We start from the raw sequence: 18,941 nt of genomic DNA on the forward strand, positions 1-18,941 counted from the left end.
CTGCTGCCATCAGTCTGTTTTTGTTGTTTACTTTTTATTGGTTGTTATACATCAAATTGTAATTTATGTTATTATTCCGTGCTTCTATTTTAGCTGTGACTTTTTAACATACTGTAAGGGGTCAACAGGTGAAAAATAGCCATTCTTGGCTAATTGTGGCACATTTTACAGTAATGTTTATTAATGTGCATTCACCCTGTAAACAAATAAACTAAACTAAAAAAAAATAATAATAAAAAAAGGACAGTGGCCCTACAGGAACAGGCTTGGACATCCCGTGTGCCAATTGTCTCCACAACAAGTCCGTGCTGTCCGCCAGATGGCGCTTCCATAAAGAAACAGTTCACCCAAAAATGAAAAAAAAAATGACTTTCAGTAGAACCAAAAAGAAGATATTCGGAGAAAATTTGGATATCCATAGCAGGAAAAAATGTACAGCATTCCTTAAAATATCTTCCTTTGTGTTCATCAGGGTAAAAATTAACAGTTTGGGTAGGTCAACATGACAAAATTTTCAAGTTTGGGTGGACTATGCCTTTATTAATAGATACAATGTTTATTAACTTATTTTATTTATTAATCTTGACATTATTATTAGTGTTATTAGTGTTATTATCATTATTGTTGATACAATTAATTGTAATTTTGTTTGTACAAACAGCCCTATAGCTGACAGTACAGAGCACATATTTTAGATCAGCCACATATTTAGTGAAGGAGGTCCACGATAGCCTCATTATTTAGTCCACCACATTACTACCCAAGACCCACAATGTACATTTTCCATTCAAACGGTCCATAAATCAATGGGGCATTTACAAGTATAATCAGACAACGCAAATGCACCTTTTGTTCAGTCGGGGGCGACATTGCGCTGTGAATTCAAATTCATAATCAATTCTGAAGCTCTGAACCAACAACCAACGTGTGCATGGTAGTTCATCTCAAACCAATGAACAAACGAAGTTTAGGCTGGACTCTGCGTGCATCTATTGTTTAAAAACCTTCACTTATTTTTTTATTTTTATATATTACTATTATTATAAGAATAACGTTCACTAGATAATGCAGCACAGTGATGTGTGAACATAGCTTTAATTCATTAATGCAATGATTTCTAACCCACATTTTCCCTGGAGCAGCTTAATAAAATTCCTTTATTTTATTAATGAGCCACACCAACGGTGTCCTTATCTGTTTTCTCGTCGGTTCATCAGTCGTTCTCCTCCCACATTCTCTTGAAGAGCAGCGGCGCTCCGCCCCCCTCTCTTTCTTTCTTCCTCCTCTAAAAGCTGTTCACACCCGTCAGCTGTTCACTATCCAGACCTGCACGCGCAGCGCCGGAGCTGCTCGCTGACGAGACGAGCCAGTATATTTCTGCATGTCGGTAACAAAAATTGAGGAAGTCGTGCAGCTCTCCGTGTAACTTAGCAACAATATACCAAACGTCATTTATAGGCTCGTTGATTACGTTAAAACCAAGTGGAATAAGTCACACTTTATTTGTTTATTCTGTGGTTTATCCACGCGACATCGCACGCTGTTGCCAGAGCTCCAAACGCCGCCAGTGTTGTGACTCTGTCCGCGTCGCGTTGTGGCATGTTCGACGACCAAAGCAGACGGAACTGAAATCCTCATTGCTCCTGAACAGGTTAGATTTTCATGTTCATAAACAGATGTCTATTATACGATTATAAAGGTATGTTTAGTGGGAGTTATGTCTAAATATATTCATATTATTATTAGTAGTAGTAGTAGAGTAATAGTAATATAATTACTGTTTATTATAGATAATACACTGTATTATCTAGTGTGCATTATTGTAGTGAATTGTTTTAACAGTGGCAAGTGATTAAAACGTATTAAAATTAATATTCCTTTTGCAACTGATTTAATTGTGTGCCTATGAATGTGTCAAAATATACTGTAACAGTATTTAATATTACAGTATATGTCATCATTTAAGATGTCTGTTAAATCTGAGGATACAACCATAAATTGTACTTGAAAAGCAGTTAATTGTGTTTTTACAGAGCCACTATTTTAGAAATGTTTATGAAATTGTCATTACACTTTGTTTCATTGTAAGTTACAAGCTGAAAGTTTATTCTTTATGCATACGGTCATGCATGTTACGTTGCAGTTTTTCAGTGGTTTGCTTCAAAATAATTAATGGTCAATGTCAGCACATGGGTTCTGGCTCTTGTCCTTCACAGCTGTGACCAATTTGAATGGATTACTGGACTGTATCAGGTGTGATACATCACATTTGCTTCTGTGTCATTAATGTATTTAGCTCAGTTTGGAACTACATTTTGCCTTTGCACAACATTAGCGGAAACACAATTAAATTCTCCCTGGAGAGATGTTGACAGCCGGCAGGGACCAGGGGGCGTGTATCGCTTACATGGAAATTCAGACTGATTGGATTTGAATGTGCACCATATAGGCGACCAGATGGTAGTCGGTGACATTGACACACTTTGTGTTGACTCTGTGCCTAGCGCTCAACTCTTTGTTCGTTTTTTCCACAGTAAATTTCAGGCAGGAGTGTTTACTTCTGAAAGTTTTTTTTCCCCTTCAGTTTCCCCCTCCTTATCCGTCCGCCTTTGAACACCTGGTAATGATTAGACTCCCTCGCATTTGTTCACATTCCAGTCGGCTAGACATCAGAGAGGTTTCCAGTGGGTTTTTATGTTGTGTTTGCAGAATTACATCATCTTTCTCTGCCTTCATATTGAGGCTTGGCATGCTCTTTGTGTATTTTGCTGATATTGATCATATCACTGTTCAAAACAATGTCAGTCAACTTCTGCAACCGACAACTGAGGCTGTTTAAACCCCAGCAGGATGCCAGTTCTCACTAGGTTTCAAAAGTGCTCCTGAGAATCTTTCGCTCTCAATTTTCATGAGTGATTTACAATAGTCTAAAAACATTAGCATATGTTACTTGTTAGAAAGAAGTGCATTTATGATTTGTTTTTATTCCTGCATCTTCCTGCATCAACAGAATTTTTTTTCTCTCTCTTTTTCAGGATTCAATGAAAATGTCTGTCTGTGTCCACGAGAACCGCAAGTCTCGTGCCAGTACAGGGTCAATGAACATCTTCCTGTTCCACAAGTCTTCGTACGCTGACAGTGTGCTAATGCACCTGAATGCCCTTCGTCAGCAGAGACTGTTCACCGATGTCCTGCTCCATGCGGGAAACCGCTCTTTCCCCTGCCACAGGGCTGTGCTGGCTGCCTGCAGCCGCTACTTTGAAGCAATGTTCAGCGGAGGCCTGAGAGAGAGTCAAGACAGTGAGGTGGACTTCAGGGACTCTATTCATCCTGAGGTATTGTTGTAGTACTCAAAAAAATGTAAAAAATTTTGTACCGTCTTGTAGTTTTAGGCCCGTACGTCCTTTTTTTCTCTTTTCTAAAATGAAAGATGGAGGATTTTAGTCCATTGTTGTTACAATGACTGTCAGTGGGCTTGAAAGACATAAGTTCAAACACTCCCCAAAATATAATCTTTTGTGTGAAAGGTTAAAAATGGTATGAAACTAAGTAACCGATGACAAATTGGGTATAAAACATGATTGATTAAAGATTACTAAGCATGTCAAGGGTTAGTCATATGGTTTGCTTTTGAAGAACAATAGTTTTGTGGTTTTCAAATGACCTTAAATTAGAGGTTGCCACTTGTTGGTTAACTTTGTGTTTATGCCACATTGTCTAGGTTTTGGAGCTTCTTCTGGACTATGCTTACTCGTCAAGAGTGATAATAAATGAGGAGAATGCAGAGTCTCTGCTTGAGGCCGGTGACATGCTGGAGTTTCAGGACATCCGCGATGCCTGTGCCGAGTTCCTGGAGAAGAACCTTCACCCATCTAACTGCCTGGGCATGCTGCTGCTCTCAGATGCTCACCAGTGCACCCAGCTGTTCCAGCTGTCCTGGAGCATGTGCCTCAGCAACTTCCCTGCTATCTGCAAAACTGAGGAGTTTCTCCAGCTGCCCAAGGACATGCTGGTGCAACTTCTGGCACATGAAGAACTCGAAACCGAGGACGAACGCCTAGTCTATGAGTCGGCACTCAACTGGGTGAACTACGACCTTGAGAGGAGGCACTGTCACCTTCCGGAGCTGCTCCGTACTGTGCGTTTGGCGCTCCTGCCTGCCATCTTCCTCATGGAAAATGTCTCAACGGAAGAGCTCATCATTGCACAGGCTAAAAGCAAAGAGCTGGTGGACGAGGCCATCCGATGCAAACTGCGCATCTTGCAAAATGACGGTGTTGTCAACAGTCCTTGTGCCCGGCCCCGCAAGACCAGTCATGCCCTTTTCCTGCTGGGTGGCCCCACGTTTATGTGTGACAAGCTCTACCTGGTTGACCAGAAGGCCAAAGAGATCATTCCAAAGGCTGACATCCCCAGCCCACGCAAAGAGTTCAGCGCCTGCGCCATTGGCTGCAAAGTATATGTGACAGGTGGCCGAGGCTCAGAGAACGGTGTGTCCAAGGACGTTTGGGTGTACGATACATTACACGAGGAATGGTCCAAGGCAGCTCCGATGTTGATAGCTCGATTCGGTCACGGCTCTGCAGAATTACGCCACTGCCTGTACGTCGTCGGAGGTCACACAGCTGCCACTGGCTGTCTGCCTGCATCACCATCTGTGTCCTTGAAGCAGGTAGAGCAGTTTGACCCAGTTGCTAACAAGTGGAGCATGGTGGCACCCTTGCGAGAAGGAGTCAGTAATGCAGCTGTCGTCAGCGTAAAGCTCAAGTTGTTTGCGTTTGGAGGGACAAGTGTGGCCCATGACAAGCTGCCCAAAGTTCAGTGCTATGATCCCTCAGAAAATCGTTGGACGGTCCCAGCGTCCTGCCCGCAGCCATGGCGCTACACTGCTGCAGCTGTTCTCGGCAACCAGATCTTTGTAATGGGTGGTGACACCGAATTCTCAGCTTGTTCTGCCTACAAATTCAGCAGTGAGACTTATCAGTGGACTAAAGTTGGAGATGTTACAGCGAAACGAATGAGCTGCCAGGCTGTGGCCTCTGGAAACAAACTGTATGTGGTGGGTGGCTACTTTGGTACACAGCGCTGCAAAACCCTGGACTGTTACGACCCCACGCTGGATGCGTGGAACAGCATCACTACCGTACCTTATTCCTTAATTCCTACTGCCTTCGTCAGCACCTGGAAACACCTCCCAGCCTGAAGCACGCCTGTAGTCCCATGTGTGACCCTACTGTTCCTGCAAGGTACGTTGTTCAACTAAAAAGCAGAATTACCAGACTTTTTTTGTGTGTTTCAATTAAAAAGTGATGCAATTTATACACTTATTAATTAAGCAATATTTTTCGTACTCTACATCTTAAAGCCATGATGGCAAAATTAATTAAAAACTAATTTGACACTTATATACTCATACAAAAATAGCATAAATATGGTCTTTTCAGGTGAAATATGTGAAGTGCTAGATTTTAAGATGTGCTATTGGCTTAACATGTAGCCAGATTTATTTTATGGTGGATTTTTACAGACTGTAGAGGAACTGAAATGCACTTTTAAGGACTTGAGGGATTTCAGAGGAACCATTTGAGATGCACCATGCCCTTGTTAGTTAAGGTCATGAACTGAAGGTTACTAATGATCTGTTTCCCAAAAAATACATTATTTAATTATATATTTTACATTACTTTATACAATTAAACAAAATCCCAATGTTCTGGTTAACTTCATCCATCATACAAAATTGTACAGTTTCTTTGTTCAAATACACACTGTATTTGGATATAAGGATTTCAGTTATCATCATGATTTGGCTTGAACATACATTGACAGAAGAACTTATTAAAATCAGCAGCAAATTAAGTATTGACAGAATTAGATTGCTTTACGAATCAAAGAGGAAAAGAATGGCAAGGCAGCATTGCTATGAATACCAACCAGGTCAACTCAGCTCATACGCACAATAAGTCATTTCTTTTTATACCTATCTGTTTCTTTTCAGTCTATCAGGTCCCCAGTGCTTGCTTTCTTCTTCCAGTTGCTGATGAACTTTTCCCAGTTTTCCTTTTTCTTCGTTTCTGTAATGAGATTTTTCTGTTGTGTGGATGTGCATAGGTGCACTAATCTCAGCATTTCACTTTAATCGATAACTTTCAAAGCTGGGGCATTAATGGATGCTTTATAATAGGATGTTACAGATGTCCTCTCTCTTGAGAGACCATAAAAATACTTGCTATTAGGCACTGAGTCTTGCTCAGTCTCCAGGAAATCAGGCTTTGTCACAGCAGGACTGCTATGGAAAAGGGCATCAGGCTTTCCAGTATCTACCTCTCAGCAGTGATATGCCCAGTGTTGTGTGTGTGTGTGTGCGCGCGCTATGTCTGGCCTGGCTGATACAGAGACTCTGCGGTATCAGATCAGTCTCCAGACTGAGAGAAAAAAAAAAGAGCGATGATCCTTGCTGGAGAAAATTCAGAGCCTTAGTCTTTAAGATATTGATGCTCCACACACCTAGCAGGCAGAGATGCTAGGCTCCACCTGAATTTCAATGTGCTTATAGGCTCATGCAAATCTTAACATGTAAAATTTAGATCCAGAGGAAAATCGAGCATTTGTGCGCCTCTGTTGTGAGGAGATGGCTTGCGGTAGGGCTGAATGAGTTATGAGTGTGCAGTGAGGGGCGTTGCACCGAGGGTAATTGAAGCAGAATAGAAGACTTTTATTGTTCCTGAGGGGGAAATTTGTCTAAGGAAGGAGGGAAGAGCATCGCAGACGTGGGAGGGTTTGGGGGGAAACACTGAGAGGAATGGTGAGGTTTGATGTATTTGGATGAGCTATTTTGGATGAGAACATGAAGCATGCTATGTAGCACGAAGTCTGATCACCAGTTCAGTACTTTTGAGCTTGTTTAATGTGGGGTTTTGTGTTGTTGAGCTACAGTCTTTATCTGCCTGTCTGAGAAACCATGCCACAAAGCGTAATCAAATATTTGAATGATTAAATGCACCTCATGCATCACCGCTGTCTTTGTGATTAAAGGTGCGGTCACATATACCATTGTTTGGTGAATTTTCACAGACATTTCAATAGACTGGAATTTTACATGAGGGCAAAATATTTCCCTGCACAGATTTTACAATGTCTGGTTGTGTAGATTATAATTCGCCAACAGAAATTAGATTTATTTATATGTATAATTTCTGTTAAAAAACACACTACCGGTGTAAAATTTGGGGTCAGTAGGATTTTTTTAAAATCAGCTGCTCCCCAAAGCTGCATTTATTTCATCAAAAATACAGTACAAACTGTAAAATAGTGAAATATTATTGCACTATAAAACAACTGTTCAAAGTTAAAAGTAGTTTATAATTTAATTTAACAATTTATTCCAGTGATATTAAGGATGAATTTTCAGCTTCATTTCTCCAGTCTTCAGTCACATGATCCTTCAGAAATCACTCTAATATTGTTAATAATATTATTAATGATAATAGTAATAAAAGCAATAATGACTAGAGTAATCATTTTTAAATTTATTTATTAAATTATTGGTGCATTTTATGTAAGTCTACAGTGCTTTCATAAATTTAAAAACTAAATCATAAATTATTGCTGTAATCTGTCTGATGTTGGAACTTCATGGCCTGTACCTGCTCTGTTTTTATAATCAGATTATCTTAAAAGGAGATGGTCAATTACAATAGACATATCCTTAAAGGATTTCAGTAATTTACAGATGCAAGATGAGTGTTAGCCGTAAAATTCACGCTGTTGCTGATTCAGAGGATCTTGGTTTGAAAACCTTTGGCCTGACTAAGAGTAAAATACATTAGGTCCGATGAGGTAATTCAGATGAGTCATAGCTTTTGTTTTTTATAAACCATTTCAGTACTGTCAATCGCCATGTAACTATATAGAAAGTAAAAAGAGAACAGCTAGACAATATTTGTATTATTTGACAATCAAATTGAGGACAAAACACAGATAGTCAGCATTTAAAGAGAAGGAAATAGAGAGCGATAATATGAAGCCTAACGTAATTCATGAGGTAATTCAGGTGAGTCATAGCTTTTGTTTTTCGTAAACCATTTCAGTACTGTCAAGCACCATGTTATACTGTGTGCTGAAATCTTTTTGCGATTCCGACTGTGACTTGAGTGAAAAGCACAAATCTATCTGGATATCCAGTGACTGTAACTATATAGAAAGTAAAAAGAGAACACCTGGACAATATTTGTATTATCTGACATGCATATTGTGGACAAACGCAGGTAGTCAGCTTTTAAAGAGAAGGAAATAGGAGCAATAATATGAAGCCTAACAATAGAAAGATTTATCTCCGCCTGGTAGAGTGAAATGAATATTTTATACATAAATTTCTCCTCTCCCTTCATGGCAGGTAATCAGTCTGGCTGCAGCGAGAGCAGAATAACCCGTAAATACTGATAGAGTGAACCAAACTCAGGGCAGTAGACTAAACAAGATATATAGCCACTTTAACTTCCTCCTAAAAAACAAAAACGGAGGCAGTCATTCCATTCCTGACCCTTTGGCGCTGGTCATTTAGCTTCACTTTTAAGGTCTCAGTGACTCTCTGTGTGTGTGAAATGCCGCCCACCTTGACAGGGCAGTTAATTTCAAAGTGGTGGTCCTTCCTTTGTTCGCTGGGCCATTCCTGGGCATTTAAAAGAGCATGAAGTGTTTTAAGCAAGCTTCCTCCCCACTAACAATGAGAAGCCTCACTGCTGGCCAGAGGAGTGGGAGGAGAGAGAAGACACAGATGAGGAGAGAGGGGGAGGACGGGATAAGGCAGGGTAAACAAAGATTTTCAGTCTTGCTCTTTCTTTCTCTCCAACTCGCTGTGTTTTCTCACACTCAAACTCCCGCTATCGCTCTCCCACGAGAATGCATCTGGTTACAGAGATCCTCCCTTTCCTACATACAGACACACTGCTCCCTTTATCTCTTATCTTTTCCGTCTCTCTGTGAAACTGTTTTTGGACTCTGGAAGGTTCAAGGATGTTCTTTGCAGAAATGCTGAATTTAACCAGGACAAAATGGAATAAGTACATGCCTGTAGGATTTTTAGTTAGTAGTTTAAAGGGCACCTTTGATCCTCTTTTGGAAGCTGTTTGGACAGAACTGTGCGTAGGTATATTGTGTCCACAGTCCTATTGGGGTGATATGAAGACAATAAGTCTCTTTTTATTTTATGATAATTTTTTTCCTAAAGTTTAAGTAGGATCAAAATCTCTCCTTTTTTGAGGCCCACCACAACGTGACGTAGGATGGGTTTTCCCGCCCACCAAACTGATTGACAGCTGCGTATGTCTTTGTAGTAATGTTTATAATCATATCAACAAGACAGGACGTGTGCAAAGCAACTGAAATTAAAAGATCTGTTGAGCTAGCTGTGATCATCAATCATCATCAAATGTGATCAAGAATGAGTTTTACAAGTTTAAAACGTTTTTAAAACAGTGTATGTTTGTTTGTAATTTTACAATTATAAAAGAAGACACTTCAGTCCCAATTTGTGGACGTTAAATCAGGTTTATTTTGTACATTAACGTAACGGATGTCCATACAGCAGTGGATATTAACCTGTATCCTGTCACTTTTGCCGTAGAAAAATAGTGCAAAGTTAAACGCGCACGCACTGTGTGTGTATGTGTGAGAACTTTGTAACACTATTGTGTGTGACTCATCGTTGCAGAAAGGCTTGAATTAACTCCACATCAAATACATCAAATAATCATTGGTAAAGTTTTTACTGTAGTATTTCTCACAAATGTTACGTGAGATCTGCTTACTTCATGTCTGTCACTGTGCTGTTTATCTGAGGCAGAGAACCATACCTGTCAACTCTACCGTTTTTCCCCGAGTCTCCCATATTTCAGACCCATCTCCTGTCACCCTCCCGTTTTGTTATTTCTCCCGGAAAACTCCGGTAATTTCACATGCCCCCTAACCCCACCCCACCCTGCCCCCCACCCCCCTCCCTTCGCCCACCATACCCCCACCCACTCCCTGCCCTGGTCCTCAGCTTTTTGGTACGGTCTATAACACCTTCGCATCACCGATTTTGGTATAGTATTTGATCGCAGCAGTTACTTAGCTTTGTTATTCAGACACCTCACCCCTGACACCTAGACATCCCCCCCATGACATCTTAAACCTTTTAAAAATAATAATTTATTTCAGTGTTTGCAAGGCTGATTTTTCAGAAGCTTTTTCAATTTCACCTAATCATTCAGAAATAATGAAATAAATAAATAAATACTGTATACTGTATTGTGCTCAATATCTAACATTTTCTTTTTTTTATCAATGTTGAAAACAATTGTGCTGGCTAATATTTTATGGAGGCTGTGATAGTTTTGCGGTAGTTCTAAGCATTATTTAATAAATGATTCAATTGATCAGTATTCACCTGAAATTGAATACAATTCTAATTTTCTTCACTTTCATCATTAATCAATGCTTGAATGCATCCATGCTGAACAACAGGAGAGATATTTTATATACAAATAAATACATATGTTGTTTTTAAGGAAAGAAAGAAAGAAAGAAGTTTGAACTTGTTTAAGACAAAATCTTTTCCATGCTAAGCTCATGTTGCTGCGCGTGTGCTGAAGTGTGAACTGCACATACGCGTGTGTATGTGTTTATGCCAGGCTTGTGTTTGGCGGGTGTGGGAGTGGAGGGAGGTCATTAGTCTAAGCTGTGTTCATTCACCGTCAGCTCCACGCTCAGATCAAGTGTCATGGTTCACTGAACATTTAGTCTTCTAAAGCAGCTCTGTAGATTCTACACCCAACTGGCTTGGGATCGATGGAGGCATGGATTTGGCTTTGCCCCCATCCAGTTTCTTTGGGCTTCTGTTTGAGTGGGTTTTAATTGGCAAGCAATTCTTCTGTAACTGCAGGCTTCAGCTGCCCTTTGCTGTCATCTATACGAACTGCATGTGCAACTTAAAAGATGGAAGTGGGGGTTGGAAAGCCATAAGAAATAGAATGCGTTCTAATGGCTTGATTTGGACACTCTAGGGGACTTCAGCTTTCAAGTGATCACCTACACTTCGTTTTTCTCCTGTTTTTCAAACTAAAGTGAGGCACTGAGAGAGAATACGTGACTTCAGAATAGATTTTGGCCATTGTGGAAGCTTAAGGCTGTAAAACAATTGTAGAATCAAAGCTAAAGGGGTGAATCACGCTGTATTGATTTTGGTGCAACCATGATAGACAGAAAATAAAGCTTTTGTTGTAGTACATTTGGTTGTGCTCTTGGTTCCTGGTGCTTCTTTTGTTAATTGAATTTACACAGCCAATAATCTGACTGAATGCCATGTTTAAGAGTCCAAGCATTCAGGTTTGTAATATCTTTTGGCTTGTACTTGTTGTTGAACAGGTGTGTGAGTCTGACCTTATATGTCCTCTCTTCTTGTTTTTACTTTAAGGGGATTAAAAAAAACAACAGGTACAAATGGTCTGTGTTAGTGACAATATTTTTTATCCAAGTGCATGGATTAAATGAATGGCATCAATGAGTACGTTTACATGGACACCAATAATCTGATTTTAATGTGATTTAAGACAATACTCTGAATAAGAGTCTACTATGTAAATAGCGATTTCGTTTTTTGATTACCTTAATCCAACTAAAGTCATTATTAAAATAAACAGAAATCGGATTAAGACATGTGAAGTATGCCAATTTTATTGAAGAAGTGCAGTACAGACATGTAAACACCGCAATCAAACTATTACCGTCGTGTAGGATTTTCGCCACATTTTGCGACAGGATCTATACACACTTGGCTGTTTGACACCATTCTCTGCACCATCAAAATGCTGAGTTCTTTTTCCCCATACGGCCTGCGGTATCAAATTTCATTAAAACAACACTGTTCCAGCAGTTTATACTCTCATCCAATATCAATCGTTTGTCATAGGGGGCATCCATGAAATGTTTCTGAATGAAAGTGAAAGTGCCAAACTGCAGTTAGTCAACAAATTAAAAATTAAACGCCCGAAACTTACATGAAACTCCTGAGGAAATGTGGATAGCGTGCTGACGCAATGACGTTAATCGAATTATGTGCTATGACATGTAAAATGGGATCATGAAAGAAACTTTCAAAAAGCAGCTCATGTAAACACCTTAATCATATTATTGTCTTATTTAGAGGCAAATCATTTGATTACTGATGTCCATGTAAACATAGTCACTGTGAAGTTCAAATGTAGTATCTTATCTAACTTTCAAAGAAGTATAATGGTGAAAAAGAAACTTGAAGATATCCCTAATGTTGGTTTTCTTGTTTTGTTTTTTCCACAGAGTTCCTTGTGTCCATTCGTCGTTATTGTCTACTGGATTCCAACTGTGAAGAAACGCTATAACCCTCCTGTGCAATTTTATGAAGAGACTTTCTCCATTAAGAGCTAAGTATTGTCCACGAAGTCCAGTTGCAAAGCTTTTTTTTTCCAGCTGCAAGTTCGCCAAAAACTTTTAATGTTTTGCTTGGAAGTTATTTTGTGATGTCTTCTTGTACATTTTGTGAAGTATCAAAATGTGGGCTTCACAGTGAAAACCAAAAGAACTGAGATGCATCCTGAAAGTCCAGTCTGCTTCCATTACAACCAGCATAATCATCAGCTTCGTTGCCCAGGTTTATGACCGTTTTTGTACAAAGCTGATGCCATGCAAGCTGAAATAGACCCGTATGCCTGTCTTAATTTGTATACTGCATGAAGGATGGATGAGTGGAGGCTTTTGATATGGAGATCAACAGGAGTCTCAACGCATGATTGGAGATGTTTAAGATACTCCAGGAAAAGTACCTCACATCCTGATAGGTATCTTCCTTTTCCTTTTCTTCTCCCATAGTGATGTTTTGAGAAAAAAAAAACTTTGCTCAGTAGGAGAGATACTGATGTGGACTCTTTATGGACTGATAAACATCATATTTTGCTGGTTTGAAGAATAAAAGGACCGAAGAACATTTGTTTGTTTAACAAATTTGTCCTTCACACGTCTGTACAATGAGGACAGACTGATGCTGAACTGGTCCTGTTGAACAGACCTTAGCAGCTTGGTGTGAAAATGGACACGGGCACAGTGTGTCCCAAGGTACATGTGCCAGCTGTGCGTATGCGACTAAGTGAGTGCAGGAGAGGCATGTCCCAGCATGTTCATCTGAACGAGAGTCCATCTGCCCAGTCAACACCCGATCATACTCCCACCCAGTCAAAATAAACACCCGACAAACTGACTGAGCATGTCCTCTGAGAAAACACCAACAAACACCGTCCTGATCACTCACCGGCTCAACTTTTTCTTGCACAAGGCTTGAACTGTGCGAGACACTTCTGCCGTTTTTGCCTGTACTATTCTAAGCACATACAGTCACTCTAAACGTGAACGACAGAAGGAGAGAGAAAAGAGGTGAGAGCCATTTCGTCACCCTGCGAGGGAATGCAGTCGTTATGGCAACGACAACGAAACTGTAAATTAAAAAAAAAAAAAGTGCAAGAAACTGGCTGCCTGGCTTAAAATATTTCATTGCCTATTAATAGTCTTAATTTATGATGTTTTTGAAGCTTTTTGTTTTCGTTTGATCCATTGTGTATTAACAACATTTCTTTTTTTATTTATTGTTCATTTTTTCTGCTTGCCTAATGTTTGGATGTTATAGACGCTGACAGGTTTTTGTACCACGCATGGCCCAAAATGCTCTGTGTTCCTGCTGCTCTTTTGCACATTTATATAAGGTCATTTGGACTGAGCAGGTGGAATTTGTAGTGGTCAGCGATCAGATCAAAAACGGGGAGGTTTGGGGGTCAAAGGTCATAAGAGGAATAAGAATGGGCTGAATGATGTCATGGACTCAGATTACCCAGGGTGCAAGTGGGCAGGTCAGCAGACGGGGGAGTTGGGAAGTGGTTTTGAGAGTTGGGGCGGCTACAAGGACAAGAATTCAAATTGGAGGAGTTGCCTTTAAAAAAAAATGAAAATTCTGTCATCGGAGTTATAGACCCTTTTCACATTTCCTGGTTTCTCAGTAGAGGAAGTCATCATAGTTGAGTAAACTTAGAGCACAGTGAATGGGAGAGTACAACAAATATTTTTTTACAATCCTATTTGCTGAAATAATAAAAGAAAAACTCACCGATGGTGTTATCGAGACTTTCAGAAAAAGGGAAAAAATTGTGTGACTGACGGCAGCCAGAGGAGAGAATAACGTCATATTTACTCTCAGCCCCATAGACGCTGCATTAGAAACACCTCGCATAAGCGGTAATTAGTTTTTTGTATTTTGGTGCAAAGATGATTTAATACATTTATAAATGTTTGTACGTTGAAAAATTAAAATCGAAATATTAAAAACTTTCAAGGATTTAAGATTATGGTGACCGTTAAACACATCATAGCAGTCTTGTGAAAAGGGTCCATTAGGGGCCGATCACACCGAACGCGCTTTTTGGGTTGAGAGGCGCCTTTTCTAATGATTTCCTAACGTCTGCGAGCCTTGTGCGCGCTGCTTATGCGCCCTGCGCACCTCGCATTTTAACCACCTGCTGTGCCTTGCGTTTTTCCGTTGTGTTCTGTGCGCTCACGCAGTCTGTGCGCTCAGTCTGTGCGCTCGCGCTTCCGCAAAGTCAACTTTTAGCGGAAAAATATCTTTTTCATTCTCCAATCAAATGAAAGCAGAGGCAGAATTTACGTTGAGGTGCCTGCAGTGTTTGTGTTGTCAAGACGACTGCGCAGATTTTTGAAGATGGAGGAGAGACTAGCAAAAATTGTATTAATATTAACAGCAACACTAATTCAGTCGTTGCTTAGGGACAAAAAGTGCACTGCGCTTTTTTTTTTTTTTTTTCTCTTTCTTGTCAACAAAAAAGGCAGTGCAGTGCGGCTCGCGTTTTTGGAACAGAAAAGCGTGTTTGTTGTGATCAGCCCCTTATTGGGCAAACTGATCTTTTTAAACATTATTAGAATTTCTTTAAATGATGCAACTGAATTAAATCTTTTATGTGTTTTATGCACAGACCAATCAATTTGGTTCCAATGTTGCACTAACATGCATAAACTGATCTTAAAGCAAATAATATGACCTCAAACCTCTATTCAAAAGGCATTAGGTTTCACGTAATGGAACATTAGCGTAGTTTATCAAGTGATTTTGACCAGTGGCAAGTGACCCCATGCCAAACTGACTTTAGTATTCTGCCTCTGTAACCCTGCCATGCATCTATCACTGTCAGTACTGAAACTCACGGTGACCCAGGGTCTCTGTGGGTTGTAAGGATCCTGTAGAGCTATCTGAGGAATGTGACATTCGCAGCTGCTCTCAGAACAGCTGGAACCGTCACCAGCGTGTTGTAACTTTGACCTGTCCCTCACAGTTCACTGGTGCTGTTAACGTTATGATTGGATTAGGAATACGTCACAGGCACATTCCTGAATTCCTCTTAAAAATAAATTTGATGTACTAGTTGTAGAGAAGAACCATTATAGGTTCCCAGAGGACACTTTTATCAATTATTAATTTTTTCTTAGGGTGCTTCCACATCTGTGGTTCAGCTCATTTGGTCTGGACCAAGGGCAACAAATGACACACAGTAGCATTTTTCTGACGTTTTTGGGTTCTTTTCACACCACACTGATTGCTTTCATGTGCAGTCATGTGACAAAATTCACATCACTCATTGGCCAGATGTTATTGAAAGTATTTCCTAAGCTGCTTTTCGATTGGTCCGAATTAACGTGCAGGAAAATGCCAATGGAACTCCCGCATGTAAACAAACAGGCAGACACAGAATGTTGCTTTTTACTATGGGGGTACGACTGCGCTGGCTGATTGTATCCCTGGTCATAGTATACATTATAGTTTGTATACATCACTTTAGACAAACTATACATTTCGAGAATGTATAGCAGCTTTTTTGGTCCGCTTTTATGCGCACTCGAGTGCATTTGCTACAGTCACACCTGCCCAAATGAACCACACCAAGAGGGAAAACGAACTGTAGTGCGATTCAACCGAACTAAATAACGTAGGTGTGAAACACCCTTACACCATGTCTAAACTGTGAATGCAAGTGTTTCGATTGATAAGCAAATTGAGGCCATTATAAGAATGTTAAAAAGTGATACAGACAGTAAACTAATACCTATTTCTGATACCTTACCTTGCACTTCTTCCAACAACAGTACAAATGGATTCAGAATGTTGCACTGAGATTGTCTAGACATTATAGAAGCCTAACTGTCAAAAATAACCATTATTTTAAGACTGGATGCTAGTTGAAACAGCCTTTGGCGTAAACCTGTGACAAATTTAATGATGTTAACCACAATGGGGTTAATTATGATAAAGCTAAATCCCAAAGTTCTCAACATAACTAAAAGTGATGTCTACATGAGGGCAAAGACCACGGTGCTTTCATGTGACTGCCAAACGCACCGCCTGTAGAGACGATCTGTCTGTTTGAATTTTGACTGCGAAGCGACACAGTGACAACAGTTTTTGGGTAGGATGAAAAGCACCACTGGCATATTGACACACAATAGCTGTGGTGACAACACGACACAAATAAATGACACGGCTTTATTTGAACGGAATATAATAAATTCTGTGCTGTTAAATTGTAGTCACTGCATAGTCACTGCATAAAGGAAAAGGAAAGCTCTCCTCCCTAAACCCTCTCATCTCCACCAGGAAATTCTTGCTTACAATGTTCCCTCTGGCCTTTAGGGTTTTTGACCCCCCCCCCCCCCCCCACCCCCCTTCAGAATACCTTTTCACAGAACACTGCACACTCTGACCTCCGTCCAATCAGAACACCCCGTCCTGCCCCCTCGCATAGCACAGTTGCCACAGCAATGGTCAACAATCATGGCTCCCTCTCCATTGGAACTGGTAATAGTCAAGTGTTTTGTTTTTCTCTTTTCTCTCCCTCTTACTCCTTTGCCCTCCCAACTTCCCTCTCTCCTGCTCAAGTGAAAGATTGATTCGGAGGTGGCTCTTAAAGAACTCTTAAACGCTGTATGCCTTCACAAACAGACGCATTGCTAAAACACTGTCAATGTTGGGCTGTACTGTTTGTTTGTTTTGTGAGTGTCATTTTTTTTCATTTCTATATTTGTTGTATTATATAATTGTATTGTTATTTTATCTCAACCACTGCGGTTAACATTATTTTGTACAAGTGATTTTTTCACAATGTGAAATTCATGGCTAAATAAAGATAAGAGTTTTTCCTCTTGATAGATATAAAGGTGTGTTGCATTATTCAGCTCTTCCTGATTGACTACGACTGACTTTTTAGAATATATAGTAAGTTTTCGTATCTTTTTTAATGCAGGGAAATGAAGCTTTTCGTTCCAGTTTAGTGGGAGCTCATTAAAACATTTCTCCCATATCTGGCCAGATTTATACGGCAGGAAGCACTTGTCTGTACAAAGTATTAAATGGGTGTGTGTTTATTAGGGGCCCCTATAAATGCACAAAAAAGGGCTGAGATCATCTCGTCGTGTCTGGGAGACAGGAAGTAACGGCCATACGTGACCCGTAAGATTCTTTCCCTTTTATTCCAGTGTTTCCCTGGCAACCCTGACCATTATCTGCAAACTCTGGCAGCTGATGTGAAACATGAAAATTTAAAAGACCTCCAGCGCCACAGGCCTCCTTTTCTTGTCCTCTTGCCATTTTTTTTTTTTTTTTGTTCCTCCTACGTTTGTTTTCATCCTGTTACCTTAATTCCTTAATGAATTGCAGATAACCCTGGTCTATTTTTAAACATTTGAAATGGTTTGCATTCTGAATAACATGCAATGCTTTTCACTAATATTGGCACTCTGAATGTGAGCAAAGATGGTGCAATGTAAAAAAAAGTGATGTTTAGCACAGTGTTTCTCAACCACCAGCTTTGCTCACCTGATTCAGATCATCAGCTCATTAGCAGAGACTGAAAGACCTGTAATAGCATGACAGACAAAGGAGACACCCAAAACATGCAGTGTTGGTGGTCCTCCAGGAACATGGTTGAGAAACACTGGTTTATCAATTAAACTAAATAACAAAAATGCTTAAGCCTATCTGACATTTTTGTCAAAATTAAGTTTATATACTTCTTATTAAAAGTCAACTTATTACATTAAGTTGTTTACATTTTAAGACTTTTATTTAAAAAAACAAAAAGGTTTATTTACAAAGTCAAACTCTAGCTTGGCTCTATTAGGTTCTTTCTGTTAGCCAATCAGCATTTCGAATGCACGCAGGAGGACCAATTAGGATCAGTTTTCTTTGTCATTCCACTAGACTGCCTCGTTGACAGTGGGAAAGAAACACAAAATCAGAATCGACTAAATAATGCCGCGCCACACAAAATTAAGAAGAAACCTCCCTGTCGACTATTTTATAGACAATCTTGTCAAGAACAGCAGTCTAAATTTTTAAGCAGTCTAAATTCCATGCAAGTTTTTTCCGTTTGATTTGTTTTCGTTTTGTTTCTTAATTTCGACAATAAATGTTACCTTATTAATTACATAAAATAAGCATCTGCACCGGACAAAATATTTAGCAGTCTTGTGTGCTTAATTTGAACAAGAAAAAAAATATCCTAAAATATTAAATAAAAAAGTGATAGAAAGCAAAAAGTTAACTTTCTCAAACATCAACATATTGTTACAATTCCAAGTTTTATTTTTCATTACTAAATTAATAAGTAGGCTGATTTTATTTCTTGATAAGTAATGTTTCGATTAATGATCTGCCAGATAGAACCTTATAACTCCAAGCGGGAAACGACTTTTTAGAATTAGAAGGTTCTGTCTGCATTTGCCCTGTTTTTTTGTTTTTTTTTACCTCAATTTGCAATTGATAAGAATTTTGATAATTTACATTTAGAGTACATTTAGAGTTTCTGTCATGTAAATGT

General features: G+C 39.6%; 1 protein-coding gene across 1 annotated transcript; it reads left to right on the forward strand.

Annotated features, from left to right (window-relative positions):
* The first annotated feature begins 1,297 nt into the window (after nt 1–1,297).
* enc1 (ectodermal-neural cortex 1) lies at nt 1,298–17,279 on the forward strand. Its single transcript, XM_056458064.1, has 4 exons — nt 1,298–1,651; nt 3,036–3,335; nt 3,722–5,246; nt 12,337–17,279. The coding sequence occupies exons 2-3, from the start codon at nt 3,042–3,044 to the stop codon at nt 5,201–5,203; spliced, it is 1,776 nt and encodes a 591-aa protein (XP_056314039.1). The 5' UTR covers nt 1,298–1,651; nt 3,036–3,041; the 3' UTR covers nt 5,204–5,246; nt 12,337–17,279.
* Nucleotides 17,280–18,941: the final 1,662 nt, after the last annotated feature.

The sequence above is a fragment of the Danio aesculapii genome, chromosome 5 (genome assembly GCF_903798145.1).
Source record: "Danio aesculapii chromosome 5, fDanAes4.1, whole genome shotgun sequence".
NCBI classification, from domain to species: Eukaryota; Metazoa; Chordata; class Actinopteri; order Cypriniformes; family Danionidae; genus Danio; species Danio aesculapii.

Excerpts from the sequence above, each read along its gene's own strand:
- enc1 (XM_056458064.1), top strand. The coding sequence starts at position 3,042 with ATGAAAATGTCTGTCTGTGTCCACGAGAACCGCAAGTCTCGTGCCAGT. Across the intron at positions 3,336-3,721 it reads GGGACTCTATTCATCCTGAG|GTTTTGGAGCTTCTTCTGGA; the intron begins GTATTGTTGTAG and ends CACATTGTCTAG.